The sequence below is a fragment of the Phyllostomus discolor genome, chromosome 2 (assembly GCF_004126475.2).
Source record: "Phyllostomus discolor isolate MPI-MPIP mPhyDis1 chromosome 2, mPhyDis1.pri.v3, whole genome shotgun sequence".
In the NCBI taxonomy this organism is placed as follows: domain Eukaryota; kingdom Metazoa; phylum Chordata; class Mammalia; order Chiroptera; family Phyllostomidae; genus Phyllostomus; species Phyllostomus discolor.
In genome coordinates, this window is record NC_040904.2 from 50,935,553 (window position 1) to 50,958,472 (window position 22,920).

The following is a 22,920-nucleotide window of genomic DNA, read 5'->3' on the forward strand; positions in this document are numbered from 1 at the left end:
AATAGCGCTAAAGAGATAAAATTCACATATTCATCCATTAGAACCGTACAATTTAATGTTTTGTTGTACTCATAGAGTTGTGTAGCTACTATAATAACCAACTTTAGAGCATTTCATTACGTGAAAGAGCAACCCCACACTCTTCAGCAGTGGCTCAGTGCCATTCAACACTATCTAATCATTATATAGTTATGTGTATAACTTTCTGTCTCCATGGAGTTGTTTATTCAGGACATTTTATATAAATGGAGTTACACAATAGGTTGTCTTTTGGGCTGGCTTCTTTAATTTAACAATGTTTTTACCATCTAACCATGTTGTATCAATTATCAGTACTTCATGCCCAATATTCCATTGTATGAATATGTCATACTTTACCCTTTCATTATTTGATGGGCCTTCTCATTGTTGACACTTTTTGGCTATTATCAATAATGTTATTATGAATATTAGTATACAAAGTATTTTTGTGTGAACCTGTTTTCATTTCTCTTTGATACATACCTGGTTGTGAAATTGCTGGGTCATATGGTGACTCTATGTTTAAACTTCTGAGGACCTGCCAGTCTAGTTTAAAGAATGACTACATCATTTTCCAGTCCTACCAGGAGTGAATGAAGGGCTCACTTTCTCCATATCCTCACCTACCCTTGTCATTATCTGTCTTTTTAACATAACCAGTCTAGTGGGTATAGAGGGGTATCTCCTTTTAGTTTGCATTTTTTTAAATAAGGAATTAACTTTCTTTTTTAAAAATATTTATTTATTTTTAGAGAGGGAAGGGAGAGGGAGAGAGAGAGAGAGACAGAGAGAGAGAGAGAGAGAGAGAGAGAGAGAGAGAAACATCAATGTGCGATTGCTGGGGGTTATGGCCTGCAACCCAGGCATGTACCCTGGCTGGGAATGTACCCTGGCTGGGAATCGAACCTGCGACACTTTGGTTCGCAGCCCACGCTCAATCCACTGAGCTCCACCAGACAAGGCTTAGTTCGCATTTTTTATGACTAATGATATTGAGAAAATTTTCATGTAGCTATTGACCATCTGTATATCTTCTTTGGAAATATATCTTTTTGTTAAAGTGCCCAGATCCTTTGCATGTCTTTAGTTGGGTTATCTGCTTTTTATTTTTAGCTGTAAGAGATCTTTATATATTCTAAATACATGTTCTTTATCAACTATATGACTTGCAAACTTTTCTCCCTTCCTCTGGGTTGTCTTTTCACTTTCTTGATTGTGTCCCTAGAAACACAAAAGTTTTAAATTAAGATGAAAGCAAATGTCTGTTTTTCTTCTGTTGCTTGTGCTTTTGGTATCATATCTATAAAATCCCTCCATAATCTCACATCATGAAAATTCACCCCATGCTTTCTTGTAAGAGTTTTATAGTTTCAAATCTTACACTTGAGTCCATGATCAATTCTGAGTTATTTCTTTACACATAGTGCAGACCTTTTAAAATAATTTTTGACAACATGCTATTTTTTATTGAATTTATTGGGGCATTGGTAGCGAAGACAGTCAATTCAATAAATGGGGTTGGGGAAATTCAACAGATAACTTGGAAAATATAAAACTAGACCACCTTCTTCCACCATATACAAGAAAAACTAAAAATGGATTAAAGACTTAAATGTTAGAATAAAAACCATACAAATCCTAGAAGAAAAACATAGGCAGTAAAATTTTGTTCATTTCTCATAACAATATTTGTTCTGATATATCTCCTCAGGCAAGGGAAACAAAAACTAAACAAACGGAACTACATCAAACTAAAAAGTTTTGCACGGCAAAGAAGCTATCAACAAAATGAAAAAATAACCCACTGAATGGAAGAACATATTCACCAATACATCCAGGGTTAATATCCAAAATTCATAAAGAATGTGTAAAACTCAATATCAAAAAATCCAATTAAAAATGGGCAAAGAACCTTAATAGAAACTTCTCCAGAGAGAACATACAGATGCCAATTGGCAACATGCTATTATTAATCAGACTTCAAAGTCCTAAGATAATGCCAACAAAGTCTTTTTATTGAAATAACTAAGAAAGTTCTTGGAAATCCCTTAGGAGTATTACAAATACAGAAAGCATTTCATCAAATAGCATACAAATTTTAAAAAACATACAACTTATTCCTGAATTCTTTGTAAAAAGATTCAAGATACACAAATAGTACAAATAACAGAAATTCATGAGTTAATGCAAATTTTAAAATTAAAAAAAATATGCCAAGACATAATGTATATCATGTTTCTATGACCCTGCTTCCTTTTTTTTATGACCCTTAACAATTTCAATCTTTTATTATGGCACGAAAACACAGTGTGTGCCCTTTTCCACTCGTGATTAGAGCACCTAGAATTATACTCAGCATATGGTAAGTGAAAATATTTAAAATCAAATAGATGAGCAAATGAAAATAAACGAATATAAGAACTGGTATTTCAGACACAAGAAGGATGACAAAAGGAGCAAAAACCAGTAAGGTTTACACATAGTTTGTTCCTACCAATGTTTTGCCCTTATTCTTCCTTCTGCTAGTTGAATCACTCTTCTCCTAGTGTGATGTCTGTTTTCTTTTCAGCCCTTAGGTTTTTTCTTGAATATCATCTCTTTAAAGATGATATTCATGGCAATGCCTTCTAAATTAGTTTTCTCTATTACTCTCTGTTACAGGAATATATGTATTTCTTTCATAGCACTAATCTTAAGTGATACATTTTCATATTTTCATTTACATATCTTGCTCTCCCATTACAGTGGAAGGATTTTACATTTTATTTTCAGTGCCTAAGATAATGTCTGCCATATCACTGATTCTAAATAAATAGGTAGTAAATTACAGGATAAATGGGAGCATAAAGAGCTGCTGATCCCTGGATTTTCAGGCAGCTCTCTCGAAACCACAGGCAAACACACCCATAAAAGTCAACACGATGTGCTTTTCCCAGTGGTTCTCTGTTCCCTCACTGCTGCTGATGGTGCCATACAGAGAGACCTTTTCATATCCAGTGAAATAGGAGAACGAAAGTTGGAGTAGTAAGGCTTATTCAACTTCACTCTAGCTATAGGAGGAAATTTTGGAGAAAATATCCATCAATCTACCATGAAAACATGCAGAAAGCTTCTGTCTCAAATCCCAGGTGAGTGCTAATCTATTTGGATCTGAATTAAGTAACAAGTAATCTTTATGCCCTCCAGCCTCTTCTGAATAGAAGTTCAGTAAATTTTTACCTAATAATTATAGTGACTCAAAAGATCTTATTCAACCTAATGAGACTACACATGCATATCTGTTCCTCCATCTGCTGCCTTGTGAGCTAATTCTCTCTCCCTCCCCACATCCTTAAAGTCTTATACTATGTCCATTTAAATGTTCAGTCTAGAGAAGTTTTGCACCTACCCAGTATCCATTTCTCCCTTCCTATTAACAGAATCTTGGTTTTCATGGATACAGCAAGATAAGTAACTTAAAATTAAAAACAAAACTAAAACCCCAGAAATTTCACTATATTCTTTCCTCCTATAAGTGATCATGTGACACAGGTATATCCTTAAATGAGCATCACTGTGACTTCTAGAAAATATGTTTTTCTGGTAAAGTCACCATTTCATTGCCCAGACCTATCACCATATTATCTGGTGATATAGAAAACACCTTTTACTATGAGGAAAAAGCCAAATCAATATAAATACCTTGGCCCTCATGGGCCTGTGGAGCCAATACCAATAACTGTTTATCTCCAGACTGCCGGTAACATGAGCCTCTGATCCCTTTCAACCACTGTTAAGGGTCTCTCTTTTACGCAGGGCTGAGCTCAATTCCTGCTTGATACAGGAAAGTTAACTTAAGAAAACAGCCTTGAACAGTTAGTTGGTCTTGGGAAGTAAAATCATATGAGGAAATTTTCAAATTAGCCAGGGAGATTTTGCACACATATTGACATCCCATTTGATGACCAACTGAAACATACAACACAGTCATGTACAGAGGATCAGGAATAAAGTGACTGCACAATCATTGCCCAAATCTTAACCCACGTTTCTTCTGAAAAACAAACAGGTATACTCATTATTACACTAAGACATCAGGCATAAACTGGAACTTTCCTGGATGAACCATGACATAAAGATACCAAATAGGAGTGCAATATTTCAGTGGCCTCAAAATAAAGTTCTTTCCAGTTTGAGGTGGCTGAAATATATGTCACTTTTGACATATGCATTTCTATGTATCTGACCCATTTTCCCACTTTAACTACTAGATTTTAAATTTTGTGGTACAGAAGCAAGCTTTAGGTTCCTTATAATCGCATAAGGCCATAGGCTTGAAGTCTCCTCAAAATATAGCACTCGGTGATTCGTCCCTGTCTGCCAACATTCTCATTTGGCCACCTACCACAAAGTTTTGTTGTTTTGCTTTTCAATGTTCTTTTTCATAATGCTGTCTGCTCAAAGGGCCCATTTCCCTGCAGACTTGGTCATAAGACTGACTGGCCTCTGTTTCTCTGCTTCACCACATCTACATTCCATTCGAATCTCAATTGAAAGCCTTCTGATTTTCTCTTTGCATTCAACATTCACAATTTCCTTCTTCTCCCATCCCTCAAGTCTCTGAAGCTCATGGCATGCACACCTATTTCATGTAGTGTATTTCCTTCCAACTGGGTTACATAGGGAATAATTTGAAGAAGGAAAGTCCCTGAAAATTGAAAAGCTGGCTTATGCTTGGGCAGAGATGGGCAGGTGTTGAAAAAAAAACTGATCTATTACTTCTGATGGGTTTTTCTGTATTTAGAAACTGAAAAAAAATATATATATGATAATTGCTATTCCTGTACATTGGTTTTGGACAGCAAGTAAGGGAAGGTAGAACTAATCAGAACAGGGAATCAGGCTAGTCTAGAAAGTCATGGTAAAGTCAGAACTCTTCTGAAGGAGGCACTTGGATAATCCTTCAGGAACAACACAGAGAACATGAAGTGAATGAATGTTTAGCTTTCTTGGAAATCTGACTACTTTGAATATGAGTTTATCCCTTTATTAGTCTATACAGTTAAAAAATCACAAACCTAACTGGTTCACACAAGAAGGGCAAGTATTGGCTCATGGATAGAAAACCCCAGAGGTAAGGCTGGCTTCAGGTATTTCTTCATGTGAAGCTTCACAGGAGATGAACAAGACCAGGTTTCTTCACTCCTTTACCTCCACCCTCTGCTCTCTAAATGTTGGAATCATTCTGAGACAGGACTTCTCCTTGTGCTTTTAAAGTGGCTGTCATCCTTTTATCCTTACAGCTCATTGTTTTTTTTTTTTAAAGGCAACTCTCTTTCAACAGATTAAGTCAAATTTTGGGCCTGAAGCTAATTGGCTCTCTTTCAACAGATTAAGTCAAATTTTGGGCCTGAAGCTAATTGGCTCCAATTAAATGAGAAATACGCAAATACTCTGCAACCAACCTTGCATGAGCAGCGTGGGTCAAGATATTGGATTAGACAAACTAGTAATACCCAACGAGACAAAGAGTAGAATTAACCCTGCATGAACTGCACGGATTGACGGTAAGAAATCAATTGAGAATACACTGAGCATCTTCTTGAATACAGCTATTACGACTGCTGCTGCAGCTGCTACTTCCAGCTAACACTCAGAATTGACAACGTACTAGGCACAAGGCCAGGACTTCATACACATCATTTCATGTAATCCTCACTATAATCCTATACAGCAGGCACTTTCATTATCATCCCCATTTTACATATAGGAAAACTGAGTCTAGAAGATTAAGAAACTTCTATAATGGCACTGAAAAAGTATGTTACAGAGCTATGATTTATTTCTAAAGTTTGCATCTTAAATACTATTTAATACTGCCTAATTTGCTAATGACTAAAGAAACATAATCTAGAAATTTGGGCTATGACTACAGGTTGGCCCAATGTGCCAACATTAGGTAGAAAAGTGTTATTAGGAACACATATGCTAATTTTCACAATTAAGGCTAGTCATGGAACTAAAATATTAACATTTTCCAGAAGCTATAAACACTTGGAATAAAACCAATACCACTTAGAACTAAAAATATCATGATAAGATAAAAACGGATGCTTATCATTACTCAGTCCTTACTGAAAGTATAACTAATGATCTGTTGATTCTTTCTAAAGAAAGGCAACACAATTCCAACAAAAAAATTATGTCACATGTTCACAAGGAACAAATGCCAGATTCTTGGGCTGACAGGATTCCATTAGTTCAAAAAAAAAAAAAATATATATATATGGAATACACATATATAAAAAGAAATAGACAAAATAAGTAATCATTCTCTTAGTGCTATGACCAAAAAAATTAACCTAAAATGAGAAAGAAATGTCAAAAAATTCAAAGAAACCACAAGCATATGGAAGAAAAAATTATGCAAATGACCTAAACTGAATATTTAACAATCTAATTGCTGAACAATTGTGAATTGGCCTTTGACTTCTTTCTATTCAGGTGCCATTAACTTCGAAATTCTTGGATTAATTTGGCATTAAGCACTAAAGTGTTCTCTCTCACTCTCAGTGTCCTTCAACATTAGGACCTTTTTAGAGAAACCATTTGCACCAAGAAACAATTCTGCACACACCTCAGAATTCAGAATATTTCATGAGAAAGTTGCTTAATGAGAAACCTCAATTTGCAAAGAATTTTGTACCCTTGCTCTAGACTCATTTTCAAAAATCTATTTCTTTTCATCATAGAGTAGAAATCTCACTGAGAGATGAACTGTAATGACCAGGTGGCTTCACAGGAAAATGTCCTATCCAGTCTTTGCTTCTTGCCCCACCTCTTTCAGAAGCCCTACTTAATTCATAAAGGAAAACATGACATCAACATCATCAACACCTTAAACTACAACACAATATAAACCCAATGCAGAGAAGTATGAACAATATAGTTCCTCAACCAAACCTGCCATATTTTAATAGGACAAACATGGACTCTTCAAAGCTGAAGTAATTAAATGAACAAGGAAGTGTGTAGAATCACAATCAGGAAGACTCATAAAAACCATTTAGACCAGATGGCCAATGAAATATTACCAGAATCAAAATGCATGAAATGCATCTGTCAGCAGATTCAACAGGATTTTAACAGGAACCATTACACGGGGATTGCAGTTTTCAGTGTTATGGGAGATGTCAATCTGTATTAGACTTGATCCCTAACTTCAAGGAGCTTGCATCTGACAGGTTAGACAGGGCATAAAAACAAATAAATCTAACAAATGGAAGAAAGGAAGAATATAGATAAACATCTTATCAAAGTACAAAATATAAAAGTTATTTTTGGCTGCAGAACCAGAAAGAGTGTATTGGGTCCTCAAGTGATGGTATATTTTGGGCATCTGGGATAGTGGGGAAACAAAAGGAATTAAAGGAATAAAATAAAAAGTATTTTCTCCTATTGTTCACCTTGTGGAGAAAAGTATTTTCTCCATAAGTATAAAATGTCTTTTCCTTATGGTTCTCAGTATTGACCTTCTCTTTTCTTCTTCCTCAGAGGCCCTTTCCATGTTTCTAAGTAATTCTTGATCAGCTTTTCAATACAAAGTAAATATCATCTTGCAATCTTGATATTTTCTACTCTTGCCAAAGAATGAGATTTAGGCATATAATTCTAAATGGTTAAAAGGATATGAGTCAATCAAGCTGTCTCTCATTCTTGTTGTTACTGTTGCTTTAGTTCACTACCATAATGTACACGTAATATGATTAAGATGGTAAATTTTATGCTGTGTGTTTTTTATCACAATTAAAAATAAAAGAGCAGGAAAGGTATGAGTTCAAACTACGGTGCATCCATTCTGCTCCAAACAAATAGCAACGATGAATAAAATATAAAAAATGAGGCCTAAATTACAATGCCAGCATCAAAGCAAGCTAAGCACCTGCACAGGATGGAAACACACAGCACTGAGCAGGCAGCAGCCACAGGCCTTCCGGGCTCAGGTCCTGAAGGAGGCCCTGCAACCCACCATTGCACTCTGTGCAGGTTAAAGCCAATAGAAGCCCTCTGTGTAGAGCAGAGGGCCAGAGCCAGGCCACCTGCCCATACCAGGAGCTGGGATGGTTTCCCTACTCCAACTCTTAAAAGGCCAAAGTAAAACTTCTAAAATGCTATTACTATGTTACTCAAGAGTGACGGTAGACATAGCCTCACAATGAGAAGAACTAGGGCAAGCCACAACCTACCCAGGCCCCCTTCCCTAACCTTAATGTTACCCTAGAATAGGAGCCTTTAAATGACTCTTTTTTTTTTTAGAAATGACTCTTAAACTTACTCTAAGCTAAGGCCACTGGAGGCTAGATAGAGGCAACCAAAACATTGCTAGGAAGTGAGGGCAGATGTTGAAGGAAGTAGATCTATCTGGGAGAGGGAGAGAAATGTGCATGCAGATAAGAATTACAAACACATCAAGAACTCATTCTGAATTCTAATATAATCTACATTTACTTCTAAAAATGGTGGCCAAAAAACTCGACAATTGAAACATGAATTCATTACAAAAGAAACTAACTTTATGGAAAAGTTTGACAAAGTCTTATAGTAATGCTCAGAGAGGCAAATGAGTTGATGACTTAATTATAAAAAGAGCCAGATAGTAAAAACAGAAGGAGATAAATCAGGAACAGATAAATATTAAACAAAAACCATTAGATATCCAAACCTGAAAAATATAGTGAAGTTAAAAACTATATGGTGTAAATTTTTGAGATTAATTTGGAAAATTTTAACATAAGTCATTTAAGTATTGTCAGCACAGGAGATTGGACAACAAGATAGAGAAATAAAATGTATGTGAGTGAAAAGTTTAATTTTTCCAAAATTTAAGAAACGTGATTCTGTGAATTAAAAGGTAATTCTGAATTCCTAACAAGATAAATTAATACAGATTCACATCTAGACATAGTGAACTTGCAGAACATGAAGGATAAAGAGAAAAATAACCTTTAAGTTTTCCATGTAGGTTACCTACAAAGGAAAGAATATTATACTGGGAGCAAACTTGTCATAGTCAATAACAGATGCCAGAAGTCAATGCAATAGAAAAATACTGGTCTATTTCTAATCGTATAACTACCTGAACTGTAATTCAACAGTGGAAGTGAAAGGAAGGCATTTCACAGAGACCAGGAGGAAATGAATTCACTATCTACACACCCTCACACAAAAACCAAAGATTTCTTTTATAAGAAAAGTAAACTCAGAGGGGCCAAATTTGATAGACACCAAAACAAAAACTGTATGTATAGAAATTCTTTTAAAGATCAGCAAGTTGAACTATTAGCTATAGAATCATTTAACTAGATTTTATTTTAAAATGTAACTAATCAAATTGCCAAGAAGGGTGGTGGTGCTCACTAAGTAAGAAAGTACCCTGAGGTCTGTCAGCTGTTTGGAAGAAGGACAGAAACACTAGAGATATTTAGCAAACTATATACTTATGTATGTAGGTTAAAAATAAGGGTAAACCACTAAAGGAATAGACTTATAACCTACCTCTACAAAGCAACAGAAGAATAAAAATAAGAAAAAAAATGATTCAATAGTATGAGGAAATAAAGAATATGGAAGCAAAAATACATAAACTACAATGATAAAAACAAATCCAGATGCATTGACAATCACATTAAATACATATGGACTAAACTCACCTATTAAAGCATAGATTTTTCAGAATAGATCTTAAAAGCTTCACTCTACCCTGACAATCACTCTGCCTTTGCCATTCTTTCCTTCTTTTCCTGGTGAGGGGGGTGGCAGGGAAATCCGAAGTAACAGGGAATTAATTTCTGGCTTAAATGTGAATACAAACCATGTAAATGACACGCTATCAATAACACTTGTGAATTTCTCTTGGATGCTCAGTTTGTTTCTTTAGGACATCTTAGGTGGCAAATCAGTCACACACCCTTCTCCCAGCCCTTCCCCACATGTACTCCAGTGTGGCCCTTGCTGGTGTGCCCAAATACACTGTTTCACATAATGTAGCAAATTGCTTTCCAAGTAACTTTAATCCTCAATACATCCCAAAACACCCAGGAAAGCCTATGTTAATGTCCTGTTTTTAACTCACCACTGCAAGGATCCAGGCTGCATTAGTGCTCTCCCACCAGGGCCTACCACACAAACAGCAGCAGTGTGAAGTGTCACAAAGCCTTGATACCCAATTCTCTTTCACATCCGCCTCCCTGAGACGGGCTCCCTTTAGTCCTGTAACAGTCTTCAGACCCATACCCACTGTTTAAAATTAAAAACCAGCATCATCTCCTATTACTCTCATCCAGAAAGATGGTGATTGTGAAAGGAGGAGCCCTGATGATCTCTGTCAGTGATGCCACACTTATAATTAAGGTAAATTGATCCCAGGAGCTCTGCAGGACCATAAGCAGGGAAGTCACTGAGATTCCTGGTATGAAGCAGGTGTCATTAAGTGAAGAGGAAAACTGAAAATCTACCCCAAACAGGTAACTCAACCACAGCTGACTACTGGCTTTACTAAGGTATTAACTAGCTCCTTTATAGAAAGGCACCTACAGTAAGATTCTATTGGCAAGAATTTCTTAAAACCTCCTTCTATGGGCTCAAGTCCTGCACCTCTACAAATGCTGCAGAGTACCAAGTTCAGTCATCTCATACGGAATGCCCAGGCTCCTCCCATGAACTTTGGGACTACATCCAACAGGGTGACCTCCCCCCACATCTGGCCCCTGCCACACATTCACACTCACACACACACACACACACACACACACACACACAGGGGCTTCTACACACCTGCCTCCTGCCTAGAGTACCCCTTCCAGACTTTCTGTTTTCTTCCTTCCAGACCTTTAGAAATAAACTCTGATCCAAAGACATAAACTCTACAGTTCTTGTGGAATTACAGCTTGAATTCTGACCTTTTAAACAAAAACAAATAATGACCTCAATATAACTATAAATGTAATATACTCTACCTTTGCCTGATTAAATCCTTAAATCAATATTACTCCATAACCATCTCCATGTTTTAGTTTGTAGTACATTCAAGTTGTTTTTAAAGGGTTGAGAACTAGGATTACTCAAAATAATAACTTGTTATCTTTTTTTTCTTATTTTAATTTTTATATCTAAAATATACACTCACAGTAACTGGACATTAAGAACTGTTAGAATTAAGACACACTAAGAATGACAGCTCACTGCTTTGACCAAAAATATATTTACCTTTAAATATTAATTTGAGTAGAAACTGTTGAAAAAAAGTATATGTACACATCTAGTACATATATTTAGATCTGAATATTTCCAAGAGTAAAACCATAACTTTAAGAATTCTATTATGAATGACAGATATATTATTAATATCAAGCATAATATATCAGAGATTCATTGAACTGAATATTCAAAAAGTTTAACAGAAGTTATACAATAACTAATTTAGAATCCAGTAGGCATGAGTGAACTTCCTGAATAACCTTTTATTAATTACTGAGAACACAGAAAGAGTGAAAATCTGTAACCATAATTTTCAAGGATATTTGTTCATGAACTACAAATAGATAACTCCCTTATTAGAGAACAGAAATTATATATACACAAGATCCAATGCAGCCACACTCTCTCTCAATGCATAAATTATTCTCTTCAGAGTGAGACAGGCATCAGAATAGCATTAACTACTTTAAAATATGTCAGTGCTGATAATGTAGCCACTGATGTAACCTAATTTTATTAGCTTTAGATTTAAAAGAGACATTAGACAATATCCTCATTTTGTTTTATTTTTTATTTAAGTCATTCAGTTAACATTGGTTAGTAAAATTATATAGGTTTCAGTTGTAAAATTCTGTAAGTTTAAAGGTCCAGAAATTAAGTCAACAGCAGGACATGACTTGCCCAAAGGGATAACTACATAGTAATGGAAATGAAAATAAAACTCAAATATCTCAGCCCTTAATCCAGAGCTCATTCTAAAAATTCACATTGCCTTTACAGTGACCAGTGACCCCAGGAGTCTGATGTATCTGGTACTATATGGATTGTATTGAATACAACAAAAGTATAAGCTATTTTGAACATTCTTTCTCCATAATAAGATAGGGAAGACTCACAGACAAACAGGAGAATCTAGTTTCCTAAATCATCCTCTGTGTAACAGGAGAAAGGAAAAATCACTTACCTCTTGCATTGAACAGAAAGGTAAAATTAAAAATATAGATTATCCTCTAGAAGTGGAAGATAGGTAAAGAGAATTTATATTACATGGAAAGTATCTAGCTCTTTCTCAACAGGACCAGACCTTCAACATTCTAAATGATAAAATCTTCATAATAACCCCAACATACTAGCTCAGGAAACATAAAATTACATCAGCTGCCCATTCTTTCCCTGAAATAATGGAAAAATGGTTACTCCAATGTCAGTTTTCACACACACTCACACACACACAATGAGGTACTTACTGAACTATAGAGATAACCTTCACCATTCATGGCCACATAGAGGCTGGCCTTCACCCCTTGGATGGCCACCACGCGCAGGCCCACAGGAATCAGATTGAAGAGGGCTAGAGGGGGGAAAAGACAGAAAAAAAGGATCAGTGATCTTTTGAATAAATCATCTTTTTATTAATATGATTCTTAAGAATTAAAAGCTATGAACTAAATTGATGGGGGAGGGAGGGACAGAAGAATGGAAGGAGGGAAGGAGGGAAGGAAGGAAGGTAGTCTGTCTAAGGGTGAGGAGGACTTGCCCTTCTTATCTCTGTGCCACTACTATGTAGTTTCAGGCAAACCACATAAACTTACCTACAATAAAGGGGTTATTTCACAAGGATCTGAGAGTGCAAGATCTCTGCTCCACAAAATGAACACATATTCAAACCATGTAATTTAAGATGTTTGTTTATTAACAAATAATTTAAACCAAATTTTTTCAATAGTGGAACATACTTGTAGTCAGAAATACTAATAAATTATGATCTTTGTAACACGTGCCACAACTTCTTTCTCTCTTCTTACCACTGTCCTTGTCCTACTAAAATAAGAAGTATTGTACAAGACCTCAAAGTCTAGGTGGGGGGGGAGAGAGCAAAGACATATGGAATCATCTGATACAGTGTATAATTTATTTCTATAATTAACTATAAAATATGCATTCTATATATATTCTCTATGTTACAGAGTTCAGGAAAATGGAAGGTCTGTGTGGAATGAAGTATTCAGGAAATGTCGTACAGAGAAGATGGGACCTGAGTTGACATTAACAGAAAGGGCAGCAGTTGAGTGAGCCAGGGACAAAAGGACATTTAGTGAGGCAGTAAATCAGGTGGTTCTTCAGGGTAATGGATGTATACAGGAAGGGACTGGCAGATTGGAGGATTTATTTCATATTGTGAAGATGTGGAAAAGAACACCATGTAGATAAAGTATAGATAAGTAACTGAGACTCTAGCATTCTGATCCTAGAGATCTAGACTTTTCTAAATAGGCAACAAGAAGTTGGCATACAAAGAGTCAAGAAGCAAGACTACAAAAATGCATCACACTTGCAGACAACATAATTTCTAAACCTACCACTCAGAGGCTGCATGGTTTTGAGCCATTCATTTAACCTCTCTGCTTTAGTTTTTCTGTCTGTAAAATGGGTATGATAAGTCTTACTGCACAGAATTAATAGAAGAATCAAATGCATAATCATATTCTTGAAAGTTTTTCACAAAAAGAGGTGGCCTGTCAATGTGAGTTATTTGTCACTAATATATTATTTTCTGCATGTCAAATAAGGTTAGCATAGGATCTAATGTAAAAACTCACATATCACTCCAGTAATATTTGAGCTTATATTCAGGAGGTTACTTAATACTTTTAAAAATAATATACTTCATATTTGTGTAACACCTAATTTTTGAAATGTTGATAATCCATTATTGTATTTGACCCACAACCACAAACACTAAGAAGAGTTTAGGACAGAATGATTATCCTACTTTTTATTTTATTTTTTATTATTTTTAGTTTTTAATATATTTTATTGATTATGCTATTACAGTTGTCCCATTTTCTACCTTCACTCCCCTCCACCCTGCACACCCCCTCCCACCCACATTCCCCCCTTTAGTTCATGTCCATGTATCATACTTATAAGTTCTTTAGCTTCTACATTTCCCATATTATTCTTACCCTCTCCCTGTCTATCTACTACCTACCATCTGTGCTATTTATTCTCTGTACCTTTTCCCCCTCTCTCCTCCTCCCACTCCCCTGTTGCTAACCCTCCACGTGATCTCCATACCTGTGGTTCTGTTCCAGTTCTAGTTGTTTGACTAGTTTGTTTTTGTTTTTATTTTTGTTTTTGTTTTAGGTGTGTTAATAATTGTGAGTTTGCTGTCATTGTAGTGTACATGTTTTTTATCTTCTTTTTCTTAGATAAGTCCCTTTAACATTTCATATAATAAGGGCTTGGTGATGATGAACTCCTTTAACTTGACCTTATCTGAGAAGCACTTTATCTGCCCTTCCATTCTAAATGAAAGCTTTGCTGGATAGAGCAATCTTGGATGTAGGTCCTTGCCTTTCATGACTTGGAATACTTTCCAGCCCCTTCTTGCCTGCAAGGCCTCTTTTGAGAAATCAGCTGACAGTCTGATGGGAACTCCTTTGTAGGTTACTATCTCCTTATCTCTTGCTGCTTCTAGGATTCTCTCCTTCATTTTAATCTTGGCTAATGTAATTATGATTTTCCTTGATGTGTTCCTCCTTGGGTCCAAATTCTTTGGGAATTTCTGAGCTTCCTGGACTTCCTGGAAGTCTATTTCCTTTGCCGGATTGGGGAGGTTCAACTGTATTATTAAAAAATATACAGTTGCTCTTATAAAGTTGCTCTTCCTCTTCTCTTTCTGGTACCCCTATAATTCAGATGTTGGAACATTTAAAGATGTCCTGGAGGTTCCTAAGCCTCTCCTCATTTTTTTGAATTCTTATTTCTTCATTCTTTTCTGTTTGGTTGTTTTTTTCTCCTTTCTGGTCCATTTCATTTATCTGAGTCCCAGTTTCCTTCCCATCACTATTTGTTCCCTGTACATTTTCCTTTATTTCACTTAGCATAGCCTTCGTTTGTTCATCTAATTTGCGACCAAATTCAACCAGTTTTGTGAGCATCCTGATCACCATTGCTTTGAACTATGCATCTGATAGGTTGGCTCTCGTCGTTTAGTTGTATTATTTCTGGATCTTTGATCTGTTCTTTCATTTAGACCATTTTTTTTAGTCTTGATGCACCTGTTAGGTAGTGAGGGGTGGAGTCTTAGGCGTTCACTAGGGTGGGGCAACCCATGTGCCTAGGTTGTGATGCAGTATGTGGGGGAGGGGTCTGAGAGGGAACAAAGGCACTTGCTCTGCTCTCTGCCAGATTTCAGTCCCTTCCGCCACTTCTCCCAAGCAAACTGGGCCCTTCTGGTGCTGATCTCCATATGAGTGGGTTTGTGTACATTCTAGGACCCTGTGGGTCTCTCCAACGAACTCCTCTGTGAGGATGGGAGTCTCTGCCAGAACCTCAACTCCCACAGATGTTTTCAATTGGTGTTTGAGGTTTTATTTCCCTGAGTTGGAACCCTGGGGTGGGGTCTGTCTTGCTCCCCAATTTTTCCTGGTTTATCTGTGCATGAATGTGGGGCTGCCTGGTCCACCAGCCACCTTGCACACCGCACCTATCCACAATCCACCGCCTTGTTGGGTCAGCCTACTTCTGCCTTGCACACCCAGGTCCACCAGCCACTGCTTTGCCATGAGTCCTCTCCACCTGGCTGCCCTATTCTGCCCCTTCTACCGGTCTGAATGAATATATCTTCTTTAACTCCTTGGTTGTCAGACTTCCATACAATTCAATTTTCTGTCAGTACCAGTTGGTTTTTTTTCCCTAAATTTTCGTTGTCCTTATTTTGGTTGTGCAAGGAGGCACAGTGTGTCTGCCTACACCTCCATCTTGGCCAGAGTCCTATCCTAATTTTTAGGAGGGCAAACACATTCAGAGAGATAATCTGGGTTAAACAGCATCTGAAAAAGCTTTTCTAGCTCTCTAATGTGGTTACCCACCCAAAATATCATATTTCCTCCTTCTTGCCTTTTAAGTTTAATTTCTCCTAATATATGTTTTTACTTTCCTGTGAAGTTACAGATGATTAGCTGTTTCCTTAAATACCCTGCAGCTAGCTGTGGCTATGGCCTCATCACTGGCCAATAAGATGCAGACTGAAGGGTCTTTGTAGGTGTCAAGTCTCCTTCCACATACAAAGCATGGAAGTGCCCCTTGCCCTGTTCTGGACCCTTTGTGACACTGCTGATGGAGCAGAGGTATTGGGACTGGATCATCCCAGACCATGAAAACAAGGGCTCCTCCTGAGGGAGTGGCGGTGGGTAAGCTGGAAGGAGTTGGGTTCCGGAGGACTTCGTGGAGCAGTGGCACCAATTGCCCATTCAATTACCTAGGTCAGGCATTTATGTGAAAAAATAGTTCTTGTTATTTTAGTCTGTGAAACAGCTAATCCTCTTCCTAATCAATAGATTGTTAAAGAAAACAGAGTTAACATGTGTGATGCAAACTAATATAAGATTCCTCATACATGGTAAGTAAATGCATCGACTAGAAAAACAACAGGTTTGATGACAGTTCTCATGAAAAACATAATGAAATCCAAAATTGTGCACAATGTCTTTCTAAGGTCAAGATTTCCCAGGAAAAAATGCAAGAACATCATTTAGCTAAAACAGAAATTTTTAAAAAAGCAACTATAAAGCTTTACCTATCTGAGGAGAGTGAGAAAATTACTAAAGCTAGGCAGGGAAAAAAGCCAAAAACTTGTATGAAACTTTTATGTGAAACATGAAATGATGGCTTTCAATGGTATGGTTTAGAAGATTTAGCAAACCCATAAAAAATCAGTAAACATTTTGGAATTAGACTGTTTAGAGGTAAAAGCTACAAACTGTTCTCTTCAGAAGGATCTGCATTTGCCTCCTAAATTCTTGAGAAGCGGAAAATGACTTATCCTTGTCTATTATTTGTCTTCAGCGTAGCACACTAGCTCTAGCTCACAGGAGCCCTTTGCTACTCAGTGAGAATTCCTCCTTTCTCCACTCTTTCCCTTCATCCTCAAAGCCACTGTCCTAACACACAGCAGCTAAGTCACACCATTAAAGTCCTTTACTCCTACACATACTATTTCCCTTCTTACAATTTCTAGTGATGGATTCCTCCTTGTCTTCAAGATGGATTCAAGTCTATACTCTGGCCCTCAAAACTCTTTACAGCCTGGTTCCAAACCACATTTCTAGTCTTTCACCTGCTACTCATTCCATCCACCATGATCAGCTTCATAGAGATTTTTCCATTTGCTAAGTTCCCCATTGATAAAGATATAATATACCCAGGCTGAACTATTTTTTCTTTTGTCCTCTATTAAATAAGCCTATTTTCCCATTTCTAAATTTGGTCAACTTTTTTCATCCTTTAAGACCTGTCTTATTTATCTGATCTCCCTCCTCCTACCTTTTAACCCCGAGTTTTTCCTTCATCCCCTAGGCTTTAAACATCACTTTTCCCTATCTCCAGGCTAACACTGAGCCATGCTTGAGATGACACACCAAATGCCTAGTGCTTTCCCTCATTCCTTACTTATCCAAGACCTGGATCTACACTATATTTAGAATTTATCATTTTCTTCCTTAAAATATGTTTCATCTCCTAAACATATCTAGATTTTGAGATCTCCAAAAAAAGGATCACATTTAAGCCATATTTGTATAATATGGAGAGAAGGCATGAGGGAAGGCATAAGAGAAAGAGAGAATAACAAAGACAAGAAACAAAGAGAGAGAGACTGAAAGAGAGAATAAGGAGGACAGAATATATTCTACTTATATTCAGGATCCCAGTAAACATTTGCTGAATGAAGACTGCAATTGTAAGTCAAATAGAGTTCAAGCATCTAATCTGACATTTGAACATCTCAATCTTGTCCTTTCCAAAAAGAGTATCTCATTCTAAATCTTTATGTAAATCTCACACTTATATTTTTTAACCGAAATAATGAAGTTGGTGTTCTAGGGACCCATATACTAAACTCAATCATTAAACCCCAGGGAAAAAGATGATGAGGACAAGGGATGGTTTCTTCAACAAACAGTGTTGGGAAAACTGGATATTTACATTCCAAAGAATGAACTGAACACTTATATCATAAACAAAAAAAACAAAACCCAAAATGGATTAAAAAGCTAAACATAAAACCTGAAACTGTAAATATCCTAGGAAAAAAAACATAGTAGAAAATCTTCTTCACATTGATCTTACCAGTGATTTCTTGGCTATGACACCAGAAACAGAGGCAACAAACAAAAATAGACAAGTGGGAATACATCAAACTAAAAATCTCCTGCACAGGAAAGGAAGTGATCAACAGAATAAAAATGCAGCCTGCAAAGTGGGAGAAAATATCTGAAAACCATGTATATGATAAGGAGTAAAAACCCAAAATATACAAGTAATTGTTACAACTCAATAGCAAATAATAATAATAAAAACCCAATTAAAATAGGCAAAAGATCTGAATAGACATTTCTCAAAAGACAATATACAAATGAACATAACAGATACACGAAAAGTGTTCTACATCACAAATCATCAGAGAAAAACAAATCAAAACCAAAATGAGGTATCACCTAAAACCTGTTAGAAGGAGCACAAACAGGAAGGAAGGAAGGAAGGAAGGAAGGAAGGAAGGAAGGAAGGAAGGAAAGGAGGGAAGGAGGGAGGGAAAAAGCAAGAAAGCAAGAAAGAAAAAGAAAGAAAGAAAGAAAGAAAGAAAGAAAGAAAGAAAGAAAGAAAGAAAGAAAGAAAGAAAGAAAAGAAAGAAAAAGAAGAGTGTAACAAGGGTTGATGAGGATGTAGGAAAACCAGAACCTTTGTGCACTGTTGACAGGAATGCAGTCACTTATGGGAAACAGTAAAGAAGTTCCTAAAAAATTAAATATGGACCCACCCCTGTCATGTGATCTAGAAATCCCACTCCTGCATTATATTTCAAAGATTTGAAATCAGGATCTCAAGAATATGTCTGCCCTCCTATGCTCATTACAGCATTATTCATAATAGTTGAGACACAAAATCAAGTACCATGTGTGGATAAAGAAAGTGCAGTATAGACATATAATGGAAAAATATTCAGCACTTAAAAGTAAGAAAATCCAGTCCTATACAACATGCATGAAACTGGAGGACACTATGCTAAATAACATAAGCCAGTTCTAGAAGGACAAATACTGTGTTACTTCATTTCTATGAATTATCTAAAATAATCGAACTCATGAAAGCAGAGCAGAATGGTGGGTACTGGAAGCTACAGGGAAAAGGCAATGGTAGATTTTGTTCAATGGGTGTACAGTTTCAGTTGCACAGCATGAATATGTTCTAGAGATATGCTGTACAACATAGTACAGAAAACAATATATCACACACTTAAAAATTTGTCAAGAGAGTAGATCTTCTTAACACACACACACAAAGAAAAGCAAAAGGCATGAGGATGTTTGAAATTGGTGGATATGTTCATTATATTGATTGTGATTATGGTTCCATGGGTATATGCATATGTCCAAATTCATAAAATTTTATACATTAAGTACACACATTTTTCTATATCAGTTATAATTCTATAAAGCTGTGCTTTAAAAAGGTAGTAAAAGAAAATGGTTAAAAATAGCCCTGGCTGGCGTAGCTCAGTCGATTGAGCTCGGGCTGTGAACCAAAGTGTCGTAGGTTCGATTCCCAGTTAGGGTACATGCCTGGGTTGCAGGTCATGGCCCCCAGCAACAGCACATTGATGTTTCTCTCTCTCTCTCTATCTCCCTCCCTTCCCGCTCTAGAAATAAATAAATAAAATCTTTTAAAAAATAAAATGGTTAAAAATTAGTAGATGAATTGCACTGATACACTCGATCCTGCCCATATTTATGTACTTTGCTATGTAAATTTGCAATGGTCTAGAAGGATTTTCTGCCCTATCTCTTGATACTGAACTCAGCCATGTGACTTGCTTTGGCCAATAGCATGTTAGCAAATGCAAGCAGAGTCTTGAGAAAGAACTCATACATTTCTATTTGTGCCTTTCCTCTCTGTCACTGCATTAAGAACATGCACAAACCAACCTACCGGTCCCAGGAAGAGTATGGAAGACACACAGAGAATAACAGAGTGCCTCAGTAATTCTGATGAGGCCATTCTAGATAAACTGATAGGTAACTGACCTTCAGATATGTAATCCAGAAAAGATCAGTTGAGCTGTGTCACCAATCACCCAGAAACAATACATAAACCCTTTCTGTTGCATGCAATTAAGGCTAGTTTATTTGTTAAATTAGTTTGTTCACCAGATTCCACATATAAGTGAGATCATATAGTATTTTTCTTTCTCTACCTGGCATAGTTCACTGAGTATAATAATCTTCATGTCCATTCATGCTGCTGAAAAAGGTAAGATTTCCTCCTTCTTTTTTTACAGCCACATTGTGCATGCCACTGTGTAAATGTACCACAGCTTTTTTATCCACTCATCTATTTAATGGGCACTTGAACTGTTTTCAGATCTTGGCTATTGTATATAAGGCTGCTATGAAGATAAGAGTGCATATCGTCTTTTGAATTGATGTTTTAATGCCCTGAAATACTATGATAAAAGAATTCTCAAATTTGATTATAATCCTCAGCATGCACATGCAATTACCAATGATGAAATGTAAAGTTTAAATAAACCTTTATAAATTAAATAATAATAATAAAGGACCAATTTTGATTACTCATGATACAGGAAAAACTGAATTATTTTTACTACAGAGAATGTATTATAAAATTATTATTAGACAAAAAGGTGTTAAAAAGTTATAAATACGAAGTAATGAAAAAGATATGTAGAGACTCAAACAGCTAATTAAAGTATTTTTAAATTTCTCCAGATTATATAATCTTTGTGATAGCTTTCAGCTTTTAAAATGTACTCTTTTCCAATTTATTTTCTTACCCCACCCACTTATGTACCTAATTTTCATTTCATTGTGTTATATTTATTTTTCAAAAGGGGTACCCAAAATTATGTAAGCTTTAGGACCTACAATATTTACATCAGTCTCAGAATAAAATTTAAGTGGAAGGAGAGAATGAAAGAAAGTAACAAATAAGAAAGGAAAAACTAAAAAGATTATATTAGTTTAATGCCTACTCTTTTTTTTTATTGTTGTGGAAGCACACTTGTGTCCATTTTCCCCCCACCACTTCCCCATTCTCACCCACCCCCACCTCCCACTGAATGCCTACTTTTTTTTCAGACACCACGCCAGGCATTTTGACATGGAAAAAAATCATTTTTAAAATAAACTAAATATATGACCACTTTACTGTATTTCAGGGCTAAAACTCCTACTCTCTTTTTTGTGTGTAAAAAGTAATTAAATAAAGGGAATCAAAAGTGCCAACCTAAACAGTGGTATAAAATTCCATGGCCTTAGTTGAATTCTCATATAGCACTTTGTAAATATCTTGATAATAACCCTGCTTCAAAAGTCAATTATTTTCTCCACAAATATTTATTACACACTTACTATATGCTACATGTCATGCTCAGGCAAAGGAAATAGATGCATCCAACAAATGTGGTCTCTAAGGAATTATCTTCAGCCATAAATCTTTCTGAGGCTCCTAGTATCCTGTGGACAAGTTGAAGGCACTGGAAACTTGTACCATTAACCTCATTGCCTTGCGTAGCATCTTGGTCATAGATGTCACTGCTCAATATTTGCAAAATACATTATGAATCAGCAGTGGATCTCTTTAAGATTGCTTAGTTACATATTTTTCTAGGTCACCTTTCCATAATTAAGCGTTAAAGAACAAAATGAAGGTAACATTTACTACATATGAAGTTGAAAGGGAGAACCAGAAACCCTACATGATACAAAGTTTGAGAGGCTGTATGCATAGGACGCATGACACTGCTGTGCATAGGCGAGTCTGTGCAGGGTGAGTCAGGTTTTGTGGGAATGAAGAGGAAGAGAGGAGTTTGGGGAATCCATTACACCCAAGATAGTACACACATTGTAAAATTATACTGGACCCAAAAAAGGACTTTGTAAAAGTGCTATGTCCTTACTCAACTCAGTTTGTACCTATTACCCACACAAGTTACTCCAGTGACAATAGGGTGACAATTCAAAGCACATCAGAAAGCACTTAATGTGACAACCAATAAAGATGCAAAGAAGAAAGAGAAAAGGAAAGGAGGAAGAAAAGAAGGAGAGAGAAGGAGGAAAAAAACTCGGTTACAGTTAAAAGCTGTTAAACAGGTAGATCCAGTATCTTCCCAAGAAATTTCTAAGAACAGACTCCTTATTGCTTGTAATAACGAAGAGCTATAAAAAAGTACAGTTGTATTTTAAAATTCTGGGTTGAATTTGCTGAATAGGCAATGAAAAATGCAATTTATTGCCCACTCAATACCCAAGTAAATGTATAGTGGATGATACTGAAGAGAATGGAGCTAGCTACTGGGGAGTATAATCTGCACTCTCAGTATAAGATTGTCTTGAAAATTCAGTATCATTTCCCATACTTCAAAATGTTCTCTATAAAGATACTTCATTAGAAATTAAATAATGTCATATCCTAAAGTCAGTACCATGTTATTTTCCCCTTTAATACTAGAGTGCCTTGAAAAAACAAACATTTGTAACTGTGATATTTACAATAATATTGGTAGGCCACTCAATTAATTTCCCATTAGTCATGGAATTAATATTTAGTCTGGCACTTATTTATCATTAACTAAGGTCAATT

At 36.2% G+C, this 22,920-nt stretch overlaps 1 protein-coding gene across 4 annotated transcripts in view; it reads right to left on the reverse strand.

Moving 5' to 3' along the window:
- FGF12 (fibroblast growth factor 12) overlaps window positions 1–22,920 on the reverse strand; it is a 504,413-nt gene that overhangs the window by 162,772 nt on the left and 318,721 nt on the right. For all 4 annotated transcript variants that reach the window (XM_028504768.2, XM_028504769.2, XM_028504766.2 and 1 more), the window contains one exon: window positions 12,504–12,607. In XM_028504768.2, the coding sequence (XP_028360569.1) occupies window positions 12,504–12,607 (104 nt within the window). The remainder of the gene's footprint in view (window positions 1–12,503; window positions 12,608–22,920) is intronic.